The sequence below is a fragment of the Loxodonta africana genome, chromosome 26 (assembly GCF_030014295.1).
Source record: "Loxodonta africana isolate mLoxAfr1 chromosome 26, mLoxAfr1.hap2, whole genome shotgun sequence".
Classification (NCBI taxonomy): Eukaryota; Metazoa; Chordata; class Mammalia; order Proboscidea; family Elephantidae; genus Loxodonta; species Loxodonta africana.
The window spans coordinates 7,408,952-7,430,038 of NC_087367.1; the positions used below are offsets into that span (position 1 = coordinate 7,408,952).

The 21,087-nt window shown below is 45.9% G+C and overlaps 1 protein-coding gene across 2 annotated transcripts in view; it reads right to left on the reverse strand.

The window, feature by feature from the left end:
- Positions 1 to 21,087, reverse strand: part of SPTBN1 (spectrin beta, non-erythrocytic 1) — a 223,013-nt gene that overhangs the window by 69,386 nt on the left and 132,540 nt on the right. For both annotated transcript variants that reach the window (XM_064277086.1, XM_010597267.3), the window contains one exon: positions 6,693 to 6,844. In XM_064277086.1, the coding sequence (XP_064133156.1) occupies positions 6,693 to 6,844 (152 nt within the window). The remainder of the gene's footprint in view (positions 1 to 6,692; positions 6,845 to 21,087) is intronic.

The window sequence follows — 21,087 nt, forward strand, 5'->3', positions numbered from 1 at the left end:
GTAGAACCGCCCCATAGAGGTTCCAAGGAGTGCCTGGTGGATCTGAACTGCCAACCTTTGGTTAGCAGCCTTAGCACTTAACCACTACACCACCAGGGTTTCCGCATAGCTCTCAAGAGCTAAAAATTCTTATCTGCCTTTTTTTGAGCAACGACTGCGTGTTCATCTCTCTGTTAGGCGGTTTACACCTATTACCACACTCAATCCCCACAATAACCTGTATAATAATAATAATAATTACTTTCCATTATCACTAACATTGTCATCTTATAGATGAAGACACACTGAAGCTCAGATGGATTAAGTAATTCGTCCAGCTAGTCAGTATGTCACAGACCAGGATTGCAAAATTCATTCTTTTTATAAACCAGAAAACCAAACCTGTTGCCACTGAGTCGACTCTGACTCATAGCGACCCTACGGGACAGAGCAGAACTGCCCCATAGGGTTTCCAAGGAGCAGCTGGTAGATTCGAACTGCCGACCCTTTTGGTTAACTGCTGAGCTCTTAACCACTGCGCCACCAGGGTCCATTCTCTGTATATTATACCAAGTACCCAGAAGACGGATGATGAGGAAGGGTGCTACACATTTCCACGTGAGAGGAAATGACTCAGCTCCCAGTTTGGGGATGGTTTTCATTTATTGCCAGAGCTATTTTTACGTTACTACATTTCACCTTCTCAAAAGGAAGCAGCACCAACAATGCAGAAAACGAAAACACACAGGACCTGGGGGGAGGGGTGCATCTCTCAGTAACAAACACTGGCTCCGGCCTCCCCTCAAGAGCGGCTGATTTGGCCAACAAAAGGAGCTTTCCCAGCCCTGTCTCCATTAATTATCGTCAAATTCCTAGCATGGCCCAGGTCTGTTCCCGCGGCAACATGTGCATTTCCATCCTGTATGTCATTTCTGATGGGATACTTTGAAATGCCATTAATGAGGAGTTCAGGATCGATACCAGCCTCACACGTGACTGTATCAAGGGCGGCTCTGCAGGCAGGGAGGCAGTTCTCTTAGGAAATGCCTGTGTTTGCTCATAGGCATTTCCTCCTCTAAACCATTCCATCAAGCTTCCCTTCTCCTCCCACACCACAGTCTGTGTTCCTTTGTTTTGCTAGTGCTTTTCCTGTTCCCCTTCCCAAGGTCCCTTCGGTCCCTTTCCAGTCCCAGATCTTTAACAACCACACCTCAATTCCAGGCCTTGCTCCAGACCCATCCTTTCTGATTCCAAAGGAAGAGTGGGAACTATGGGACCAAATAACCACCTATAGGACCTGACAACACAATTCTAGTTACTTCTCAGAGCAGCTAAGCCAAGCTCTACTATGAGAAGCAAACTGTTGTTGTTCTTGTAGTTAAGTGCCATTGGGTCAGTTCTGACTCACAGTGACCCTACAGTTACACTCTGCAGGCATCAGGATGTGCAGAACTATGGAATAATCATATGGTAGGTTTTTTTTTTGGTCAAAGCCTAGAAATGGAAATACTCGTATGAGTAGAAATGGACTTGACGGCCCCACAACAACAGCAACAACAGAGATGGAAAAGAGGAAACAAATGCTTCCTGAGCCGATGTGGCTCCGTCTTGAATAGGAGAGAGACACACGGAAGGGAGAGCAGTACGAGGAAGAAATTAATTTCATAGCAAGCCCCCAGCCTCCTCCCTAGACATCACAGACATCAAACTTTGAGCTTTCAGAAGAGTATTAGTGATTCTTACCCAATTAAGTTAATCAGGGAACAACACACTGTGTTCCATTAATTCCTGCCTGTCTCCTTCCGGGTTGGGACCCACTGCCCCAAGGAGCATATTCTCTTTAGCACAGTCCAGTGGGAATGAGACTGAGAGACAGGAAGGCAGGCTGGAGTCCCAGATACACCACTTACTGGAAATACGGGCCTTGGGCAAGTCACCGGTAACACTGCCCACGTCTTCTACACCACGGGGTAATAGTAAGTTACCCATTTCACTAGGCTGTGAGAACTAAATGAGATAATGTGTGTGCTCTTCCAAAAAAAAAACAAACCCTCCAGTTTAGCTGGAGGCTTCCCTGACACCAGTCTCTCACGCCCTCCCTCAGAAGCTCTTCACTTAACCCAATTCTGGGCCTGTGCACAAACTCATCCCCACAGGTGATACTCTACCCCAGTGTTCTCTGGCTAGCCACATCTGACCCTCTCCCCTGGACCCAGCTGGAACCCCACCCCACTGCTAAGGTTTCCTGACTCCCTATCCAGAGGGCTTGTTTGCTCCTCTGAACCCCAAGGCTTTGGGACCATTTATCTGGTGCTTCGTCAGATGGTCCCTATCACCACTGCTTCACTTTTCATATGTGCTCAGTTAGACCCCACCTTAACAGGCTGAGATCTTCTGAGGCTGGTTGTTTAGAACAAAAATAAACTCTCCCACATAACAGCTAGTTCCCATGGCTGGTCCACAAAGCCCTGTTTCGACAACAATACGTGCCTGCCTGATTCTTCTATAAAGGCTATATGAAAAACCTGCTCGGAGCAGTTCAATGTGGGATTCAAGGCTTAACAAACCTCAGGATAAATTTAACTTTTCCACCTAGCTCAGCCTGTTTTGGAATTTGGCCGAAAAAAAAAAAAAATTTTGTTGTTGTTGTTGTTGCTTTCTCTTCCTAGAGATTAACTAACATAGTAAGAAGTCTGAATCCCAGGAAACAATTAATCCCATGATATAATTCCACAGTGGTATCTGTGATTGGAAATGGAGGTTGGGGGGAGAGTGTGGTAGAGTGTAGAGGTGTTCAGAAAAGTCTTGTTGGTCTCGGTCAGAGGCCAGGGCTCAGTCCAGCAGGGGCAGGCAGAAAGCTGGTCACCTCACTCAGAATCATTCTTTCCTGTGAGACCTGTAAGGTGGCAGGCACAGGTAAGCTTCTAATACGAATTATGATCGGAGGGCTCAACTCCCCCACCAAACTCTGAGCCTGATGGTATCATCCTGGAGGTCTCACTCCCTTCAGAGGCTGATGCTGCCGCTGACAAACAGTTACCCTTCAGTCATGTCCTACTCTGGCCCTGAGACCTGGGTCCCATTACAGTGACCAGCACAGGTCTATGCCTACACTTCACCTGCTAATCCGATGTTAAAGAAAAACGTCTGTATTTGGCAGGGAATTTTAAAGTGAGACCTTTATGAAGAATTAACAGTCCAGAGCGATTTCTGAATAAGATGCTGGAAAGGGATGGTTTTCGTCCTCATCAGTCCAATCCCAATTAGCAGGAAACTCTTGGCTCTGCCCATGGTTTGCTCGTTGCTCCATCGAGCTGATGTACCTGAGGCAGAGGAAGGCACTTCTGGACACAAATTCTGCCCAAGCCAGGACCCCAAACCAAAACAACCCGTTGCCATTCCAACTCATAGTGATCTTACAGGCCAGAGCAGAACTGCCCCATAGCGTTTCCAAGCCAGACAAGACCAGATATGGGGATTTCTGCCTTCTAATGTTCTCTTTCTCTAGTTGATAAAAATCAAGTTCCTTGATTTAAAACAAAACAAAAACCCCTGCTCAGATGTAACTCAAATTTTACTGAGCCAGAATTCAGGGTGGGATTGGAGTGGAATTTGGTCAGGATCTCTACACTAATGTTTCTTTGAGAGTCACTCAGTTAGAAAAATAAAAAATCACACAAATTTTCTACTCTGTAAAAGGAAAGGGATGAAATGGCTCTAAGAATCTACTAAGAAAGTAAATGTGGTATAGTCTAGTCCCTCAAACATTTATCTACAACCTACTGCCAAGCTGGTGCTAAGTGCTGGGGCTGAAATGCCGACTGGGACTTGGCTCCAGGTGGATCACAAATGTTTACATTATCCAGGGCTTTGGATCACTGGTGCAGAAAGCCCAGAGCTGACTAAACGTTATCTGATGACACACGTTTCACTGTGGACATTCATTTACCGAGGCCTGGAAGCTCTAAACACCTCATTAGTTTTGGAATCTTAAAGCACAAGGATCCTTTGCGCAAGCCCTCATAAACGAAGTCTCCTGCAGGAAGGGTCTCTAACTTGAGGCCCTGGCAGCCTCTGCAGCCAAAGGCAGAGTGTGGTTTGTGTCTCTTCCAGAAAGTTCCGTGAACCAAATAAACAACAGTGCCAAAGAGGCTAAAAGTCTCCAGTCCCAATGAACAAGAGCTTCAGCTCCCTCTACCACATCCTTATTTTGGGAATAAGAAGATTAGTAAGCCTGCTTGTCCTATAATCAGGAATGGCTGTGAGGAATGGATAGGAAGAGAAGCCAAGGCAGCTGGGGGTTTTACAAAGTGCTGCGTCACTGCTGAACAATTTTCTCACACTGGCTGCCTAAGAGGTGGGAGATGGTGGCCATCTTACCTCTTCTTCATTCCTGCCTTCTTAGGTCTCTGGGTCACAGCAAAAATATCTACCGCTAGCAGCAGAGAGGCCTGAGAGGTACCCACATATGACTAAGAACTATGCTTTGTTGGTTGTGTTCTTCTCTGCACTAATATTTTTGTTACCCTGTTCAGAATAAAGGGCCACGTGCCTGATTTCGCTTATGACTCAGGCGTTATCAAGGACACAATCTTCTTGGCATAAAAGAATTATGGCCCTTTGGAAGGTGAACCATTTACTCCCTAAGCCCTAGAAAGACTGGACCCTATTGGAACGAAAATAAATGTTCAAACTAATTCCTATCCCCGTGACCTTTAATGATTTTGTGGGGCCGCTTTCAAAGCACCATTCCAAAAAAATCAATAAACAATCATACTAGGTTGAAAGTCAAGGGGGTGGGGGGCGGGGGCAGAGGAAGGCTGAGAGGTCAGAAAAAAGCCTGGTTACAAAAATTACATTTAAAGCTGCATATCACAATAATTCCAGCCCAGGCGCCCAAGCAAAACTTGGTTTAGAAAACAAATCAAAATGCAATCAACGAGCGACCTGCCCACCCTCACCATGCAGATCCACCTCCCTTTTGAAATGCCTATGTCTTTTTTTTTTTTTCTTTTGGTCCAAACCATTTTGCTCCTGTATATGACACTCTTTTTTTAATTGTACCTTAGAGGAACGTTTACAGAACAAACTAGTTTCTCATTAAACAGTTAGTACACATACTGTTTTATGACATTGGTGAACAACCCCACAACATGTCAACACTCTCCCTTCTTGACCCTGGGTTCCCCGTTACCAGCTTTCCTTCCTCTCCTGCCTTCTAGTCCTTGCCCAAGGGCTGGTGTGCCCCCTTAGTCTGGTTTTGTTTTATGGGCCTGTCTAACCTTTGGCTAATGGGTAAACCTCAGGAGTTACTTCATTACTGAGCTAAAAGGGTGTCCGGGGATCATACTCTCGGGGTTTCTCCAGTCTTTGTGTTTTTTTAATTCAAGTCTCTCCTCTGTAGTTTTTTTTTTTTTTTAAATAAGTGTTTACGACATTAAACCAAAACAAACAAAAAAAACACCTCACAAACCACCCTCACGCAGCCAGTGTGATTTTGAGCAGGTGCCACCTTTATTTAGTTTTTGTCTAGTTTGACCCACAAACGCTCACAGAAAATGAGGAAATAAGACCTGCACACTCAGGGAACAAACAGCATGGATGAGGCCTGCTCCAGGTTACTGGGGACCCCAGCAGCCTTTAGAGGGCCCTGCTCTTGAACAGAGACGCAGGGAGAGAAAACTGACGCCCATTCTCACTCAGGCTCAAAAAGGCAATTCTTCTCTTGGGCTAACAATAGGGCAGAGTGCCACCTCCGCCCCTCGCCAGCGGTCAGAGGTGTGTGGATCGGTCTGCAGAAAGACCCACTGCGGCTGTCAAGTTACAGGGTGGAGGAACAAGTTAAAAATAAGGCTCTCTGGCAGCCCTGCCAGCCCCTAGCATCATACTTTCCTGGTGATGTCACTACAGATGTGGGGCTCTCTCTCCCTGGGCGTCAACTTTTGGCTCAGCCCCACAACCACCTGTGTAACTGCCTGTGCTCTGGTAGAGCAGGGCAGCCATTTTCAAACTGAGGGAGACAAAACCTGCTGGGTCAGCTGCAATGGCTGCTTTAAGCTGCTTGGGTTTATAGCAAGAGTCAGATCACAGAGGGCTGCAGAAGCTCTGGGAAACAGAGTGGGGATGTGATTTCCACCGTGGACTGACAACTTCCCTGCTAGAAAATGCATGGTGAATTCATCAGAAGCTTAGATCCCCAGGAGATTATAAAACACCAGCCTCCCTCTCTATCCCCAAAATAAAACCCATGCAAAGAAGAAAACAAAACAGAAAAATCACAGACAACTGAATTCAATTCTTGCCACCAAGAAAATGGCAGCTCAGATTTTCTGGAGAATCAATAAAACACAAATTTAGAAATCATTCTATGATCCCATGGAATAACAGGTTTATCTTGGAGCCAGCACCTACGCCCGGCCTTTCAATTTCTAGCACTTGCCCTGCTGAACAGGGGACATAAGCCAACATCTTCTTCTGACCCAGGGTAGTAACCCCACAAACGACCAGAATGAGGATGCTTACCACAGTTCAAGAACATCACTCAGACCCGGAAGATCACACTGCAGCTTTCCCCAAAGCCCTCACTCGCGCACTTATCAAGATTCTCCTTCTCTAAAACATCAGCCGCTAACTGCAGCACTCAACAGGCGTCAAGCCGACAACTTCGCTTTTTTGAAATCTTCTCCCACTCATGGTGTGACGTTCCCGCTTACCAGTCTCTCTCCGGAGAGGACTTCCAGCAGCTTGATGAGCATCCGCCCATCCCGAAGGTCAGTATAGAGGTCTGTGATCCGGCAGGACACTCGGGCCAGGTGGGAGTTGACCCACTTGGTGAAGGTCTTCTTCTGTACGGCTTCACGCTCATCTGCAAGCAGAGGAGAGCTCTCTTTATCATCAGCCAGTGGAGGGAACAACAAAACTACACTCTTGTGAAACGTCTACTTAGCACCTCTCATCCACCGTTGTCTCTCTGAGAACACGGGGACGGTACAATCCTTGGGCCCCTGGGCATGCTGCCAGCAGCCTATCTTTTGCTCTCTTTCATTTCACTTTCTCCCACCTCTGCTGAAGGGGCAGCGGGATGCGGTAGATCAGCATGGGGTCCTCTGCAGTCTGATCCACTGGGATAACATTTGCCTGGTAAAGTTTCTAGAGTATTTGGTACAGTTATTATCCTTCCATCAGGAGCGTGGGAAAAGTGTACAGGACGTGAATGGGGGTAGGGTGGAAAAACTGAGGAGGCAGCAAGAGATTGTTGCTCTCGTGTAAAAAAAAATCGTGTACAAAGGATTAAATGCATTAAAAAACACCTGACAGGATAAAGCCGCTCATAACCATGACCCGCTAGAGCCCTTTTCACCTGCTCAGTCACATGGCCACACACTGTGAACAGCAGAGAAAGTGACAGAGAGCGTGGACGAGTCAGAGAGATCTGGCTGGACATCAGGAGAATGGGGGCCTGGGCCCAGGGTTTTGCAAAGACTTGCTTGTCTATCAAACGAATGGACAGCTGTATTATCTCCAAATTCTACCATTCTTTGAAAAGCCAAATGCTGGTTTGTGGTCAGAAGGGTGGTGAGTGCATGTTAAAGTCATTCAGGAAACAGTATCATTTGTCAAGCCTCAGTAATTGAGTTCTGCCCAATTCAAAACCTAAAACGCTAGACCTATCTGCCCAGAACCAGGCCTCCAATCCCAAAAACAGGCTTCCGATCTTCTTGCCTCTGCAGGCTGTTCTACATGCAGCCTGTTGATGACCCTCAACAGAGACCCAGATGTGCCCTGGACCCACCCACACACTCTCCCCAATTCTGTTCTCTGCAGAGCTGGCCTATCAGTTACTCCTCCCACTTCTAGTTCTGCCAGTGCGAACTTGCGCCCAAAGAATCCAGAACACACTCCTTCCAGTGCAGACCCAAACCTACTGAAAATACACAAAAGAGGAGCGGATCCCAACAATTTCTTCTGTATTTCAAAATTACTGGATGACAATGAAAAAGCCGCCTTTGCTGATGGGGCATGTTGTCTGGTGGCCTGTGGGAAATGGGTTCGCAGCTTGCCCAGAGGACAGCAGACCGGGCAGCAGGCTGGGGAGGTGAGCCGGAAGGCTCTGCTGCGGCCGCCATCACAGGGAGAGGGTGAGGGTACTGGATGATACCTCGCTGCTGGCAACCTGGCAGGTGAGGCGGTCGGACACCTGCCTAGGCACCCGGCCACCTGCTGCCGTGAGCAGCTCCTCCCTCTGGCCTTTCCCTGTGGGAACAGCCTGTCCAGAGGGAACGAGGGGGCCTTCCCTTGGTAACAAAGGCCAACCCCAAACAGACAGAAGTACAGAGCCACAAGGCCACGGTGGAGACAAAGCACAGACTGGTGGTTGCCAGGAGCTGGGGGAGAGGGGCAATGGGGACGGCAGAGGGTTTCCACCTGGGGTGATGAAAACGTTTTGGAACTTGACATAGGTGACAGCTACAAACACTGTGAATGCACTAAGTAGCACTGAACTGTTCATTTTAAACGGAGCCCTGGTGGCTGGCGGCTCAGTGGTTAATAGCTTGGCTGCTAACCAAGAGGCCAGTGATTCGAATCCACCAGGCACTCCTCAGAAACCCTATAAGGCAGCTCTACTCTGTCCTATAGGGTCGCTATGAGTCGGAATTAGACTCGACAACAAGGAGTAAGAGTTTGCTTTAAAATGATTGATTTTGTTAGGCCAATTTCACCTCTTTTCCTTTTTTTCGGAAAAAGGGCAGGATCAGGGGAACGAGGAAAGGTGGTGAAGGGCCGGCTGCAGACGGAAAAAGGAGCTGTTCTATAACAGGAGGACAGGTGATCACACACATCATTCATGACGCCATCATCATGACAAAACTCCACCATGGTGTCATGGGCGGCTCTATGTTTTGTTCTGAGGTGGGTTGTTTAGAACAGACAGGTGATCACACGCATCAGTCATGACGCCCTCATCACAACAAAACTCCACCACGGTGTCCCAGGCAGCTGTATGTTTTAGCCTCAGGTTGGTTGTTCAGGAAGGACACGTTCAGAGCAGATACAAGTGCACAGAGCTTCTCCCAGGTACACTTCCCAGGTGGCCTCTGCCCACACACCAAGCAGCTCTTTTGGCTCAAACGTACTCAGGGTCAACTACCGTGCATGCTTTAAATTACAATATCCTTTATGTGCTCCACAGGGGTTGGGGCATGACTTTCATAAAGACTCAGGGATGAGTACTAGGCTGTTAATAAAGGGTTTGGGGCTCAAAGTCACCGCCACACCCAGCCCATCAAGGGAATGAGACGAAAACGGCTGCCTGGATTAAATGATTTCTAAATGAACAAGCAGAGTGTGTTTCTCAGTCAACTGTCACCCCTTGGGGGGAATCTCTCCTTGAAGCAGCAGCCCCAGCTCCTTTCAGGTTCTCCACAGGGAGTTAACAAGGTCTTTCATGAGGAGATTCCAAGGATTTGCTTCAAAAGACAGTAAATGAACTCCTGACAGCACTCTGTCCTAAAGGGTTACAGCCCATCCACATCCCCCTCCCCATGAAGAGGTAAGGCTGTGCCTACAGAGAGGTCATGAGTGGGAGCAGTGAGGCCTGAGCTGAGAGAAAAACAGACAGAGGGGCTGTGTGAGGAGGGCTCTCCGGGGCTGCTGTGGTCCTCAGAGAACGAGAGGAGGAAGGAAGAGGAGGCCAAAAAGGAAGAACAAGTGTTTAGATAAAGGACAAAGTTAGCTTTCCTGTCCTCTCTCCTCCTCGCCTCTCCTCACAGCTTCCAGAGTAAGACTGGGCCCACAAGTATATATATATATATATTTTTCCACAAAGTACTTGGAAGGCCCCAGGTAACATCAGAGTGCCAGAAAAAATCACGTGGTGTCTAAGTTCCTCAGCACAGAAGATCCCGACCAGGGACTGGACCAGAATCAATACCCCACGACACTCGAGGGGCAGGAAACAGGCTCAAGAGAGAGACGAAGCCTGGCCAGCTTAGCATGTCCTCTTACAATGGAGTGCCTGGTGAACACAAACACTTCTGAAGCAGGAAGGAGGGGAAGGAAGGGGGAAACCTACCCAATGGCCTAGCTGAGGATGAGGCTGCCTGTCCTTGGGGACCCTGTCCTTTGTTCCACCCTTCCCAGGAAGTATATGACATCACCCTTGCACTCCCAACCCAGCAAGGCCAGACGCCGTTGGCACAGACAACAGAAGACAGTCCAGAGGCGCGTTTCCAAGCCGCTGTCACTGTGCCTGTGCTGTGTGAGGTGGTGGTGGGAGCAGCAGAGGAAGTTGTACGGGTGAGAGACAAACGCAGTGATGTGAAAAGGGAGTCAGCCCATGGAGTACCTGGGCGGTGTGAACGTTAATGCACTCAGCTGCTAACCAAAAGCTGCTAACCAAGTCACCCAGGGAGGCCTTCGAACAAAGGCCTGGCGATCTACTTGCAAAAACCAGCCATTGAAAACCCTACAGAGTACAGTTTTACCCTGACACATATGGAGGGGTCACCACAAGTCAGTATTGCCTTGACGGCAACTGGTTATAAGCGCCATATTAAGATTTGGTTATTACAACGGCAAGATTAGTCCAAAGGACTAATGGACCACATCTACCACAGCCTCCACCAGACTGAGTCCAGTACAACTAGATGGTGCCCAGCTACCACCACTGACTGCTCTGACAGGGATCAAAATAGAGGGTCCCAGACAAAGCTGGAGAAAAATGCAGAAAAAAATTCTAACTCAAAAAGACAGACCACACTTGCTGGCCTGACAGAGACTGGAGAAACCCTGAGAGTATGGCCCCTGGACACCCTTTCAGCTCAGTAATGAAGTCACTCCTATGGTTCACCCTTCAGCCAAAGATTGGACAGGCCCATAAAATGAGACTAAAGGGGCACAGCAGCCCAGGGGCAAGGACTAGAAGGCAGGAGGGGACAGGAAAGCTGGTAATAGGGAACCTAAGGTTGAGAAGGGAGAGTGTTGACATGTCGTGGGGTTGTTAACCAATGTCATAAAACAGTATGTGTACTGTTTAATGAGAAACTAGTTTGATCTGTAAACCTTCATCTAAAGTACAACAAAAAAAAAGATTTGGTTATTAGGCCGGAGGTTCTAACCAAGACCACTTTTGCTCCCAGGGGATATATGGCCATGTGGGGCACATTTCTGATCATCACACTGGGGCACTGCTGGCATCTACCAGGTAAACGCCAGGGATGCTGCTAAATATCCTACAATGCACAGCCACCCCCACCCCACCCCACCGCCCCCCGCAATAAAAAACTAACCAGTCCAAAGTGCAAAGTGCCAACAGTGCCGAAGCTGAGAAACCCTGGTAAAGCAGGCATTCGCAGTATCTGAGGCTACACTCTCAGAGCTTACTGAGTTGGTGTGCTGCTCGTTCACCGTTCTCTTTCCCCACATCAAAGGCATTTTGATCGTGCTGGTTTGCGTGCTGGCCCGCAGGCAGCAGAAATCCCCTGCCTTCAGGCCCACTCACACCCGGCGGGGTGTGCTTCCTTCAGAAACAGAGGGCCACACAACAGCAAAGCAGTGGGTAAAACAGGGTGAGCCCGGTCTGGATCTGTGTGAAGGTGGGCATTTCTGTTCCCACATCACTCCTGGTCTACTTATACTGGCTCTTACCATGACCACCCACACCTGCATCGTCTCCCAAGAGCTTGATGCAGCTGAGCCTGACGCCGATGCAGCCATTCCCTTCCAGCCCAGCCCAAAACCTGGCAGGTGGTGCCACCAAGGAACAGGCACCCTTGTCTCCCTGCTCCCTGTGAGTTAGCTCTCAGTAGTGTTTGTCCCAGCTTCCCATACAGTATTAATTTACTGGGACTCATCTATCTACAGGCTTCCCCAGTGTTGAGATGTGGCGATGTGTGCATCAGAGTACCCAGCTTGTCGTAACTGCTCGTTAAATTAGTTCCCTCTTCTTTTCCAAGCACAAAGGCATGTTCTCACCAGTTTAGCCCAACACTCAAACCATTTAAAAAACTTACCAGGAATCACTGTACCACATAATCTCAGGGTTCAATGAGCCTTTAGAAGTCATCTAAATCAATCTTCTTCCAAAAGCAAAAATTCCCTTCTATAACACCCCAAAGAAACGATTTAAAAATCCCAGCAACGAGGGAAACTGTGTGTGCAAGTGTGTGAGGTGGGAGGTTGCTTAAGTTACAGAGAAAGGAAGGGGGGTTGTTCTTTCTCTTTTATTAAAATAGTAAGAGCATTTCCTGAGCATTTACTGTGACCCAGGCATGGATCTAAGTGCCCTGCAATACTCACAACAACCCTATGAGGTAGGAACTAGTAACCCTCCAAGTATGCTGGCACCGGTGCCTGGGTTCTCAAACCTCTCTAGGCAGGCTGGCTCCAGAGCCTGGGTTCTCAATCACCATAACTCTAGCCTCTAGCATAAAAACAAAAAACATGTTTCAGTGATACAAGATTTAAAATCACCCATAATGTCAACACCCTAATCCAAGTCCTTATTTGTGAAAGCATCTGCCCCATCGCTGGGTAACTCTGCATCATGGCTAGATCTGACTCTCTGTGGCCCAGCGAGGCTTGCTCCACCTTCAAAGCCACAGAGGTGCAGTTTCTTCGCTCTTTCCCACAGAGGTCTTCATGTTTGAGCACAGCCCTTCCTTTTCTGGTTTAAACATTCCTTACTTCTTTGTCAATGACTGTTACGCATAACTCACAGAGCAGAACCCAAGACAGTGCCCGAGGACACTACCATCTCTTAGTATGGACATCACATACCTACTGCTACAACCCAGGACTTGCCGTAGTGCGAGCTCTAGTAATTCAGAGGTGGGAGAAGTAGGGAATGCGGAACCAAGTAAAGAAAGGGCAAAAAGAGCCAGCAGCCCTCTGCAAGAGGGGAGCTTGGTGGGGCAGTTTCCGTGGCAATGCTGGGATGGGAGTCAGGAAGAAGGAAGCCTATAGCTATTTCTCTAAATACGTTTCCCAGAGCCACAAATTCTACCAAAATGCTCCCTGAAGCCCTGGAAACCTAGGAACCAGAAGTGGTTCTGAGTATAAAGACCGAGCCACCAGCCACCAGCCGCCATAGGTTCGCAGACAGATTAGCCAACCACCTGGGTCAATGAGAAGGACTGAGAAGCAGAAGAGAAAACCCACCCTCGAGTGAGTGGTAAAACTATATCAGCTTCTCATCCCTGAAGGAATACGTTGCAAGTGAAATCCTATTATGATTCTATTTCTTGAAAACATAATTTTACAAGATTTTTTGTTGTTGTTAGATGCCACTGAGTCAGTTCTAACTCGGAGCGACCCTACGTACAATAGAACGAAACACTGCCCAGTCCTGTGCCACCCTCACAATCATTGTTATGCCTGAGCCCACCGTTGCCAATCCATCTCATTGAGGGTCTTCCTCCTTTTCACTGCGCTCAACTTTACCAAGTATCATGTTCTTCTCCAGGGACTGGTTCCTCCTGATAACATGCCCAAAGTATGTAAGACGAAGTCTCACCAGCCCAGCTTCTAAGGAGAATTCTGGCTGTACAATGACACCATCATGCATCTGAACAGCAATTTCTACTTTCTCAAAGCTCACTAACACCACAGCAACTCTGCCAGGGAGGTGGGATACAGGATCCATCTCCAGGAAAGCCCCACGCTCACTGAGGTTAAGGGCTGCAGAGTGTCACCAGCAAGCAGTGATGTGGCTGGCGTGTGTAAGGTCCTTGGGTGTGGCTCTTTCTGTTCACTATGCTGTTGGGACTTCTAACACAGCAGAAAGCTAAAAGATGTTATGATCCATAGCTACACCTTCTCTCCAAGTGCCTCTTGTTATGTGACGACTACGTTGAAATGTTCAGAAGGGCTCTTAGAAGAAAGGGGTTAGATATTTAGCACAGAGAAACACACCTGCTTAATGGTTAAACCAAGGGGCTATGAAAATCTGCTCCACCATCATCCCCTTCTAGAAGCATAAGATCTATTCCTTATCTTTTCAGGGAACGACTATTACCAACATTGGAAGGTTGTGATGTTTCAATATTTATTTGCCCCAGAGAATTTGCTACAACTGGAGAAAACAAACACTGTGTTAGTGTGAGTCAAGTTACAGGATGCAGAAATAGCTTTGATGAACATAAGGGCATTGTGTTAAGGAAATGATCATATAGCAACTTTCCTGGATACCCTTTGCATAGAGTGCTAAATACAACCACACTCATCATATTTCCATTGCCATGGTCTGGCTATGGAAAGAGACAGGAGCCAGGATAAAGGAAGGCCTGAGGGCATGGAACATCTATGGAAGGAAAAAAAGGGAAATACAGAAACAGGAACTGTCAAATGACCCCATTCATTTCTTCCAAAGACTGAATTTATACCTGGCTTAAGAGAGCAAATCTTCTTTCTACTTTTTCAAGGAGTCTGAACCTGTGGGTGTAACCCAAAAACATTTCCTATCAGGTTCTTCTTCGACTGTGCCAAGATAATGTCCTACCCTAAGTAAGAGCCGGCAATCATGTGGGACTTTTGCCTTGTACAGACACACAGCTAAGTTACAGACCTGGGCTGACAATATGAATGGAGGTGTGAGGATGCAAGCTGGGAAGAGGTCAAAAGGAAATGAAGAAACAGTCGTCCCATAAACATATCCCATGAACGGCTGTTTATATCAATAATATTGTGTGACCAGCTGGGTGTGGGCTAATCCGAAATTGAAAGTATTGATACTCCAATATTTAGAAAGTGATTACTACAGGCAAAACTCCATCTACTACAAGGTTTCTACTCTCATCAAACTTAAGGTTTAACTGGGGACACAAAATGAGAAGTTAAAAAAAATAATAACAAAAGATACTTCAAAGAAGTACAGGATGAGCGGTCAAGAGAATGATTTCGACAATGTATTTTTGTGAGTTTGGAAGAAAAAACTCATAAGTTAGGAGAGTCCCAGGCCCCAGCCTCCAATAGTTACCCAAGTCCCCCATCTCCTGTCTCTCCCCATTCTAATCCACCTTACATATCACTGCCATAGTCATCTTCCCCAAACAGTGGTTACCCCACTACACCAAACCCTTCAGTGGCCCCCACACATCCTCAAGACAATCCAAATCTCTGAGCCTGGCATTCAAGGTTCCCAAACAGCCCCTAACACATCCATCTCTGTTGCAACCCAATGGGTCCTTAGTTATTATGCTCTGAACTCTTGCCTTTTACACTTTTGCTTACCCCAGCTTCCGAACCTGGAAGGGACACTCTCTTTTCCTGTGTCCTCCGCTTTAAGACCCAGGATAAGATCAGCTCTTTGAAGAGGCCTGCTCTTATTGAATGGGCAACCATCATTCAATGGCATGCGTCTCTAATCTCTTTATTACGTATCTGGTGTCCTATCTCCTCAACTATCCCGTAATTGCCTCCAGGGCACAGACCCAATTCTGCACCTGTTGAGAGCCTTGGCACGTGCCTGGCATTAAATAGTAGGTGCACAATAAACATCTGTTGAATAAATCACCAAACCTTTAGTGGCCAACAAACAGGCTCTCAATAAATCTTGCTGCTGGTGGTAATGGTCCTGCTGACATTAAGAGGGAGAGGAATTCCAAACCACCCAGACAAGCCCAACTTGGTATCACTGTATAGCTCTGAAAATCTTTCACAACTGAACTGTCTCTTGCAATTATTTCTCAGGGTCTGACAAATGACAACGCGTAATTTTGTAGTACAGTCATGCGCCACATAACGTCCGTTCGGGCAGCATCCAACCACGTATATGTCCGTGGTTCCATAAGGTTGTAATAGAGTTCAGAAATCCTGATTGGAGAATAGGGCTTAGTGGAGGTTAACCAGACACAGCAAACGCAACAGCTTCCTGCACACAACACGTGTACCTCATGGCTCTTGTATACTAAGCGACTGCGCTGCCAGGCATACGATGATGTAGTACATATAACCTATAACACATGTGTCTTGACAGTCATAATAAATGCCTGCGTGATAGGCTTATGTATGTACTATACTGCGCTTTCTCGTTATTTTAACGTGAACTTTCCTCACTTACAACTAAGTTTAGCATATAACAGTATATGCTTTGACTCACAGGCAGCAGCATTCGATCTCTAGTATCATGCTTCTCTCTTCAGTGTTGTAGCATTATCTGTTTAATTTTCTCTCAAAAATATTACCAAGAAGTGCATCATGGCTCCCAAACGCAGCAAAACCAGTGCTGGTAATAGCAATAGCAAGAGGTAAAAGAGACGAATCGATTCAGAAGTGAAACAAAAGGTATTCCATGGAGCTTCGCTAAGTATAGGATATGATGCTCGTACAGCGCCCAGATCGCTTAACATCCTAGTTCACAGACTGCACCATGGACGTTAAGCAACGCACTGCTGTACTGTCTTTCAGGTTAAAAGGGATCGGGCAGCAACCTAAAAGCCTGACAAATTGTTTTTATTTTGTTTTGGGGCAAATGCCACCATATGCGCACCCGTTCGGTAAAGCGAAGCTGCAAGATACATGAGGGTGTAATTATGACAATATTTTAACATGACCCAAAGGGGCCAATTGTCACAAGGCAATTTATACCAAGTTTTAACAATATACCCATCAAAGCTCAACTCTTGGTTTTTTGTTTTTTAAGAATCCAATTGAAAACAAAAGAAAATGGTAGGGTGGAGTCCCAGCTGTGCCTTCACTTGAAAAAATAAAAAAAATCATTTCCCATGAGCAACATCCAAACACAGAGAGCAGGAAGCCGGAAACAGGCAACTGGCTGTATTGATAACAGAGAATCGGACTGTTATCTTGAGGCAGCAAGAGGAAGGAAACTAATCTCTTGACTGAAGGTCTCCCTGTGACGGATTAGTCTGGGGGCCTTTACTTCAAGTCTGCTGGTTAGTATATAAATAGAACATGAGCTAGAAGTATTTTCCCTAACAGTTTAACCAGTTCATGGACAAAGGACATGTAAATACCTGTTCTAAAGGCATGTGTAGCCAATATCCAATTCTCTATTAACACTTAAGTCTGACATACAGACCATAAAACCAACTATGAACTCTACATAACCTCCAGCCTACTGTTTACATCAGCAGAACGGTTCCTGCCTGCAACTTACAGAGAGTCATTCTGGCAGCAAGTCCCCAATTATGAGAGCATGGAAACCCAAGTAGTGCAATGAGAACCTCTGAGAGGAGACCCACAATGATGAACTAACAGGCTGAATTCCAGGGAACCTGCCTCCCTCAGGTGACCATTATTTCAAGGATGAGCCTCTTCAAGTCGGAATCCATCAAGATCCAAGACTGTGGAGGATGAGTTATGGTTCAAGGTGAGTCAGAATCCACCAGGGATACGGCGGGGGCTTATCCTGAAAACAAATGGGCAGAGCGACACAACTACCTAGTCTAAAATGAAAGCTAAGATGAAAACCAGGGTAAATTAATGGTAGTGTCAAATGCCAAGACCAGGTGGGAAAAAGTGAATGCCTTAAAGAAACGGAAACAACACCTGATGGAGAAATATTCGCAAACTCTTGTACTGGCGTGAAAATGGGAGGTTCAAAACTGCCTTCCTATGTATGAAGTCTTATCATGAGCCCACTAATCTGTTGCTTCTCATGTCTTCAGCACAGCTCAGCAGGAAATGGCCTGAAACTGAAACCAGGGAGCATGGAGGATGAAGGATGAAGATGTCCAAGTCTGCTCCTACGCACCAGTGGGTGCTGTGCCAGGATCTTCACTAACCTTGGTTAACCATTGCAACCTGCTGTTTTAACCAGATGAGGAAACTGAGGTGCAGAAAGGTTTTGGCGATTCCTCTAAGGCCACACTGTAGTACAAGCAGGTCCTGGATTAGAACCCCACAGAATCCCAAAACTCCCGCCCACTCACACCACCCTCCCACGGTGCTTGACTTCCTGACGCCAGGAAAAAAAAATCACTTCTTGCTATCTCAGGTCAATCTCAGGTCAGTCCCTTCAGAACTTAAAGGATCGTCAGAAAACTTCAGTCTACAGTCTGTTTTTGTACAGCCTGGCAGCTAAGACTGGCTTTCACATTTTTAAAGAGTTGTTAAAAAAAGAATACTCAACAGAGACTTCATATGGCCTGCAAAGCCTAAACAGTCACTATGTGGTCCTTTACAGAAAAAGTTTGCCAACCCCTGGCTGAAAACAATTTAAAAATACCATTTTTCCACATCCCATTTGTTAGAGTCCACTTTCAAAACAAAATCACCTTGGTAAATACGAACTGACTGCTTCCATGAACATGGAACCATACTGGGTACCATTTTAAATTTTACTATTACACAGGTGGCCAGGTTGATGCTCAGCAGCCACACGCGTTTTTCAGTTATGTTACTAGGACTCTGCCCGTATGTCAGTTCAGTCAGGGGATGAACTCAGGAGCCTTCCCCTTCCCAGCTGAGGGCAATTTATCCAGCAGGACTTCCAACATTAAAGCCCTTCCACCCCTCTAAGAATTTGCATTTCTAACAAGCTTCTTGCTGTGAATTTGCATTTCTAACAAGATCCCAGGAAGTTATACCTAAGAATCATCTCTAACAAGTTCCTGGGGAGTTATACATAAGAATCACCTCTATTAAGTTCCCCAAAGTTCTTATGTATAACTTCCCAGGAACTTGTTAGAAATGCAAATTCTCAGCAGGGGGCTGAATGGGTTCAAAGCCCTGTTATCTGGTTACGCTGACACACAGGATTAACAGAGCTTGCCCTAGATGTCAGGTGAGCACCACAGGCTAGAACTCAAGGCTGCACCTTCACGTTGAAAGGATTATGAAGAGTCAGGTAGCTTGAGGCCCCCACTACCCACCCTCTCCACACATGCTCCTGGCTCCTTGGTATTACTCTGATTCACCATCCCTGAAAGGACACTAAAAAATATTAAGTCCAAGGTGGACTGAGGGCAACTTGCAGTATCCTTAAAAAGATGGAAGAAGCTATGAACTAAACCGATGACATATACTTATGTATTAAACTTCCATGGTAGAATGCTAGCATTCATAGGCTAAGTAGGAGAGAATTCTTTTAAAAGGGCAATAACCATAACAGGTACACTGAAAACAGGACATCAGGAGGATAGCTTAATTGGGATATGTGTGTGTGTTGGGGGGGCATTATTTTCTTCTAAGTAACAACTAAAAAGCAGTGAATATTATATCCGAAACGAGCCTATCATGTGGTACCCAAATTTACTGGTAAAGATAAAATTTGGTTCTTCGGTTTCAAGCGTTAAAGGTAAGCTTTTATGGAAGAGGCCAAGGGGTTAAGTGCAGGTGATGAGAGCGAATTTAAATGTACTGTTTCTTTGTCCATGCAATGCACCAAAAGGTAGCCATACTGTTCTGTGGGTCATGTAGCTGGTCTAAGCCAGTGTCTTAGTCATCTAGTGCTACTATAACAGAAATACCACAAGGGGATGGCTTTAACGAAGAGAAATTTATTCTCTCTCAGTCTAGTAGGCATCAGCTCCAGGGGAAGGCCTTCTCTGTCTGCTCTGGAAGAAGGTCCTTCTTGTTAATATTGCCCTGGACCAGGAGCTTCTCTGCGTAGAAATCCTGGGACCAAAGGACGTGCTCTGCTCCCAGTGCTTCTTTTTTTGGTGTTTGATGTCTCCCTGTCTCTCTGCTCACTTCTCTCTTTTATATCTCAAAAAAGATTAGCTAACTATCTAATCTTGTAGATCTCATCAATGTAATTGTTGCTAATCCATCATAGTGATAGGATTTACAACACATGGGAAAATCTCATCAAATGATGAAATGGTGGGCAACCACACAATAATGGGAATCATGGCCGGCACCAAGTTGACACAAGTTTTGGCGGGACATAATTCAATCCATGACAGCCAGTACCTATTAAAAATCAACAAAAAATAATGAATTGGCAAATACTGTGTTATACACTTTTACAACAACAACAACAAAAACCCAAGTAGTGTGGGTTTTGGTTATGGGCTTTGCTTATGATTTTCAATCTTCTTCAGCTTTCCAGAATTCTTAGGGTCAAAAGAATTAAGGTCAACACCGTTGGGAAGAAAAACAGAACTAACTTTCACATACTACAGTCACATTATTGTCAGACTTTTAAGATAAAAGAGGATATTGCTCTACATAGATTTTTTTTGCACAGGTGCCCAGAGAGGCTAATGCTGCCAGTAAGACAACTATACCAATTCCAGTTTCTAACAGCTCTCCTATTTAACGAGGATGTCAAAGGTAACTGTAAACCACTGCATACAAAAGCTAAGATTTGAGGAATTCTTTCTTAACCAGAGACACACAGAGAGAAAAGGGAAGGGGAAAGCAAAGACCAAAAGGCTCCCACAAAGCTGTCTGCTTTTCATGAACAGCACTGTGTTTACTAAAACAATCCTGCCCTCAGTGAATTAATTATGGTGACTCCCATCTAAGATATCACAGAAGTCCTCCACAAGAAGTTATAGGTGTCATTTAATTCGCAAAGGATAAGCAGTTTTGGAAAAAAGAAAGCCACAGGGAAGCTGAATTATCCCTTGAACTACAGAATTTGACAAGGTTACAAATAAACGTAAACAACAAATAATTAAAGAATTTCAAAAAATGGCTTCTGTTCTAAAGAACATCACAAATTAGTCAGCCAAACCCCTTCTGGCCAGTGACCATGACCCACCATAGAAACTGCCAGGGTTGAAATGGCAGATTGATAAACAAGACTGTCTCAACTTCAATGCCAAACCCCCAAATTACAGCTGTATATGCAAGTAAGCCACAGCCTTCGTGTGTGTTGGAGGACTGTCTAAACTATTCTTGGGTTTCAAAAATAACTAGTGATCACGGCAAGACTGAAAAACAAAACATACAATTTTATGAAGGTGAGAAGCTCCCTTGACCGAACTTATAAATTTTAGAGCTTAGTGCTACTTTCCAAGTGATATTTCAGCATGTCGAACCAAAATTTCACTTCTCACAGAGTATTCTCCACTCAGAAAAGTAATTTACTGAATAATAGGCTCTGACTCAATCCAGAGTTATATATTTAATTCAGCCAACTATTTGACTGTCTCAAAAACATTACTGCACGTAGATGGGCAAGTGTCATATACACCT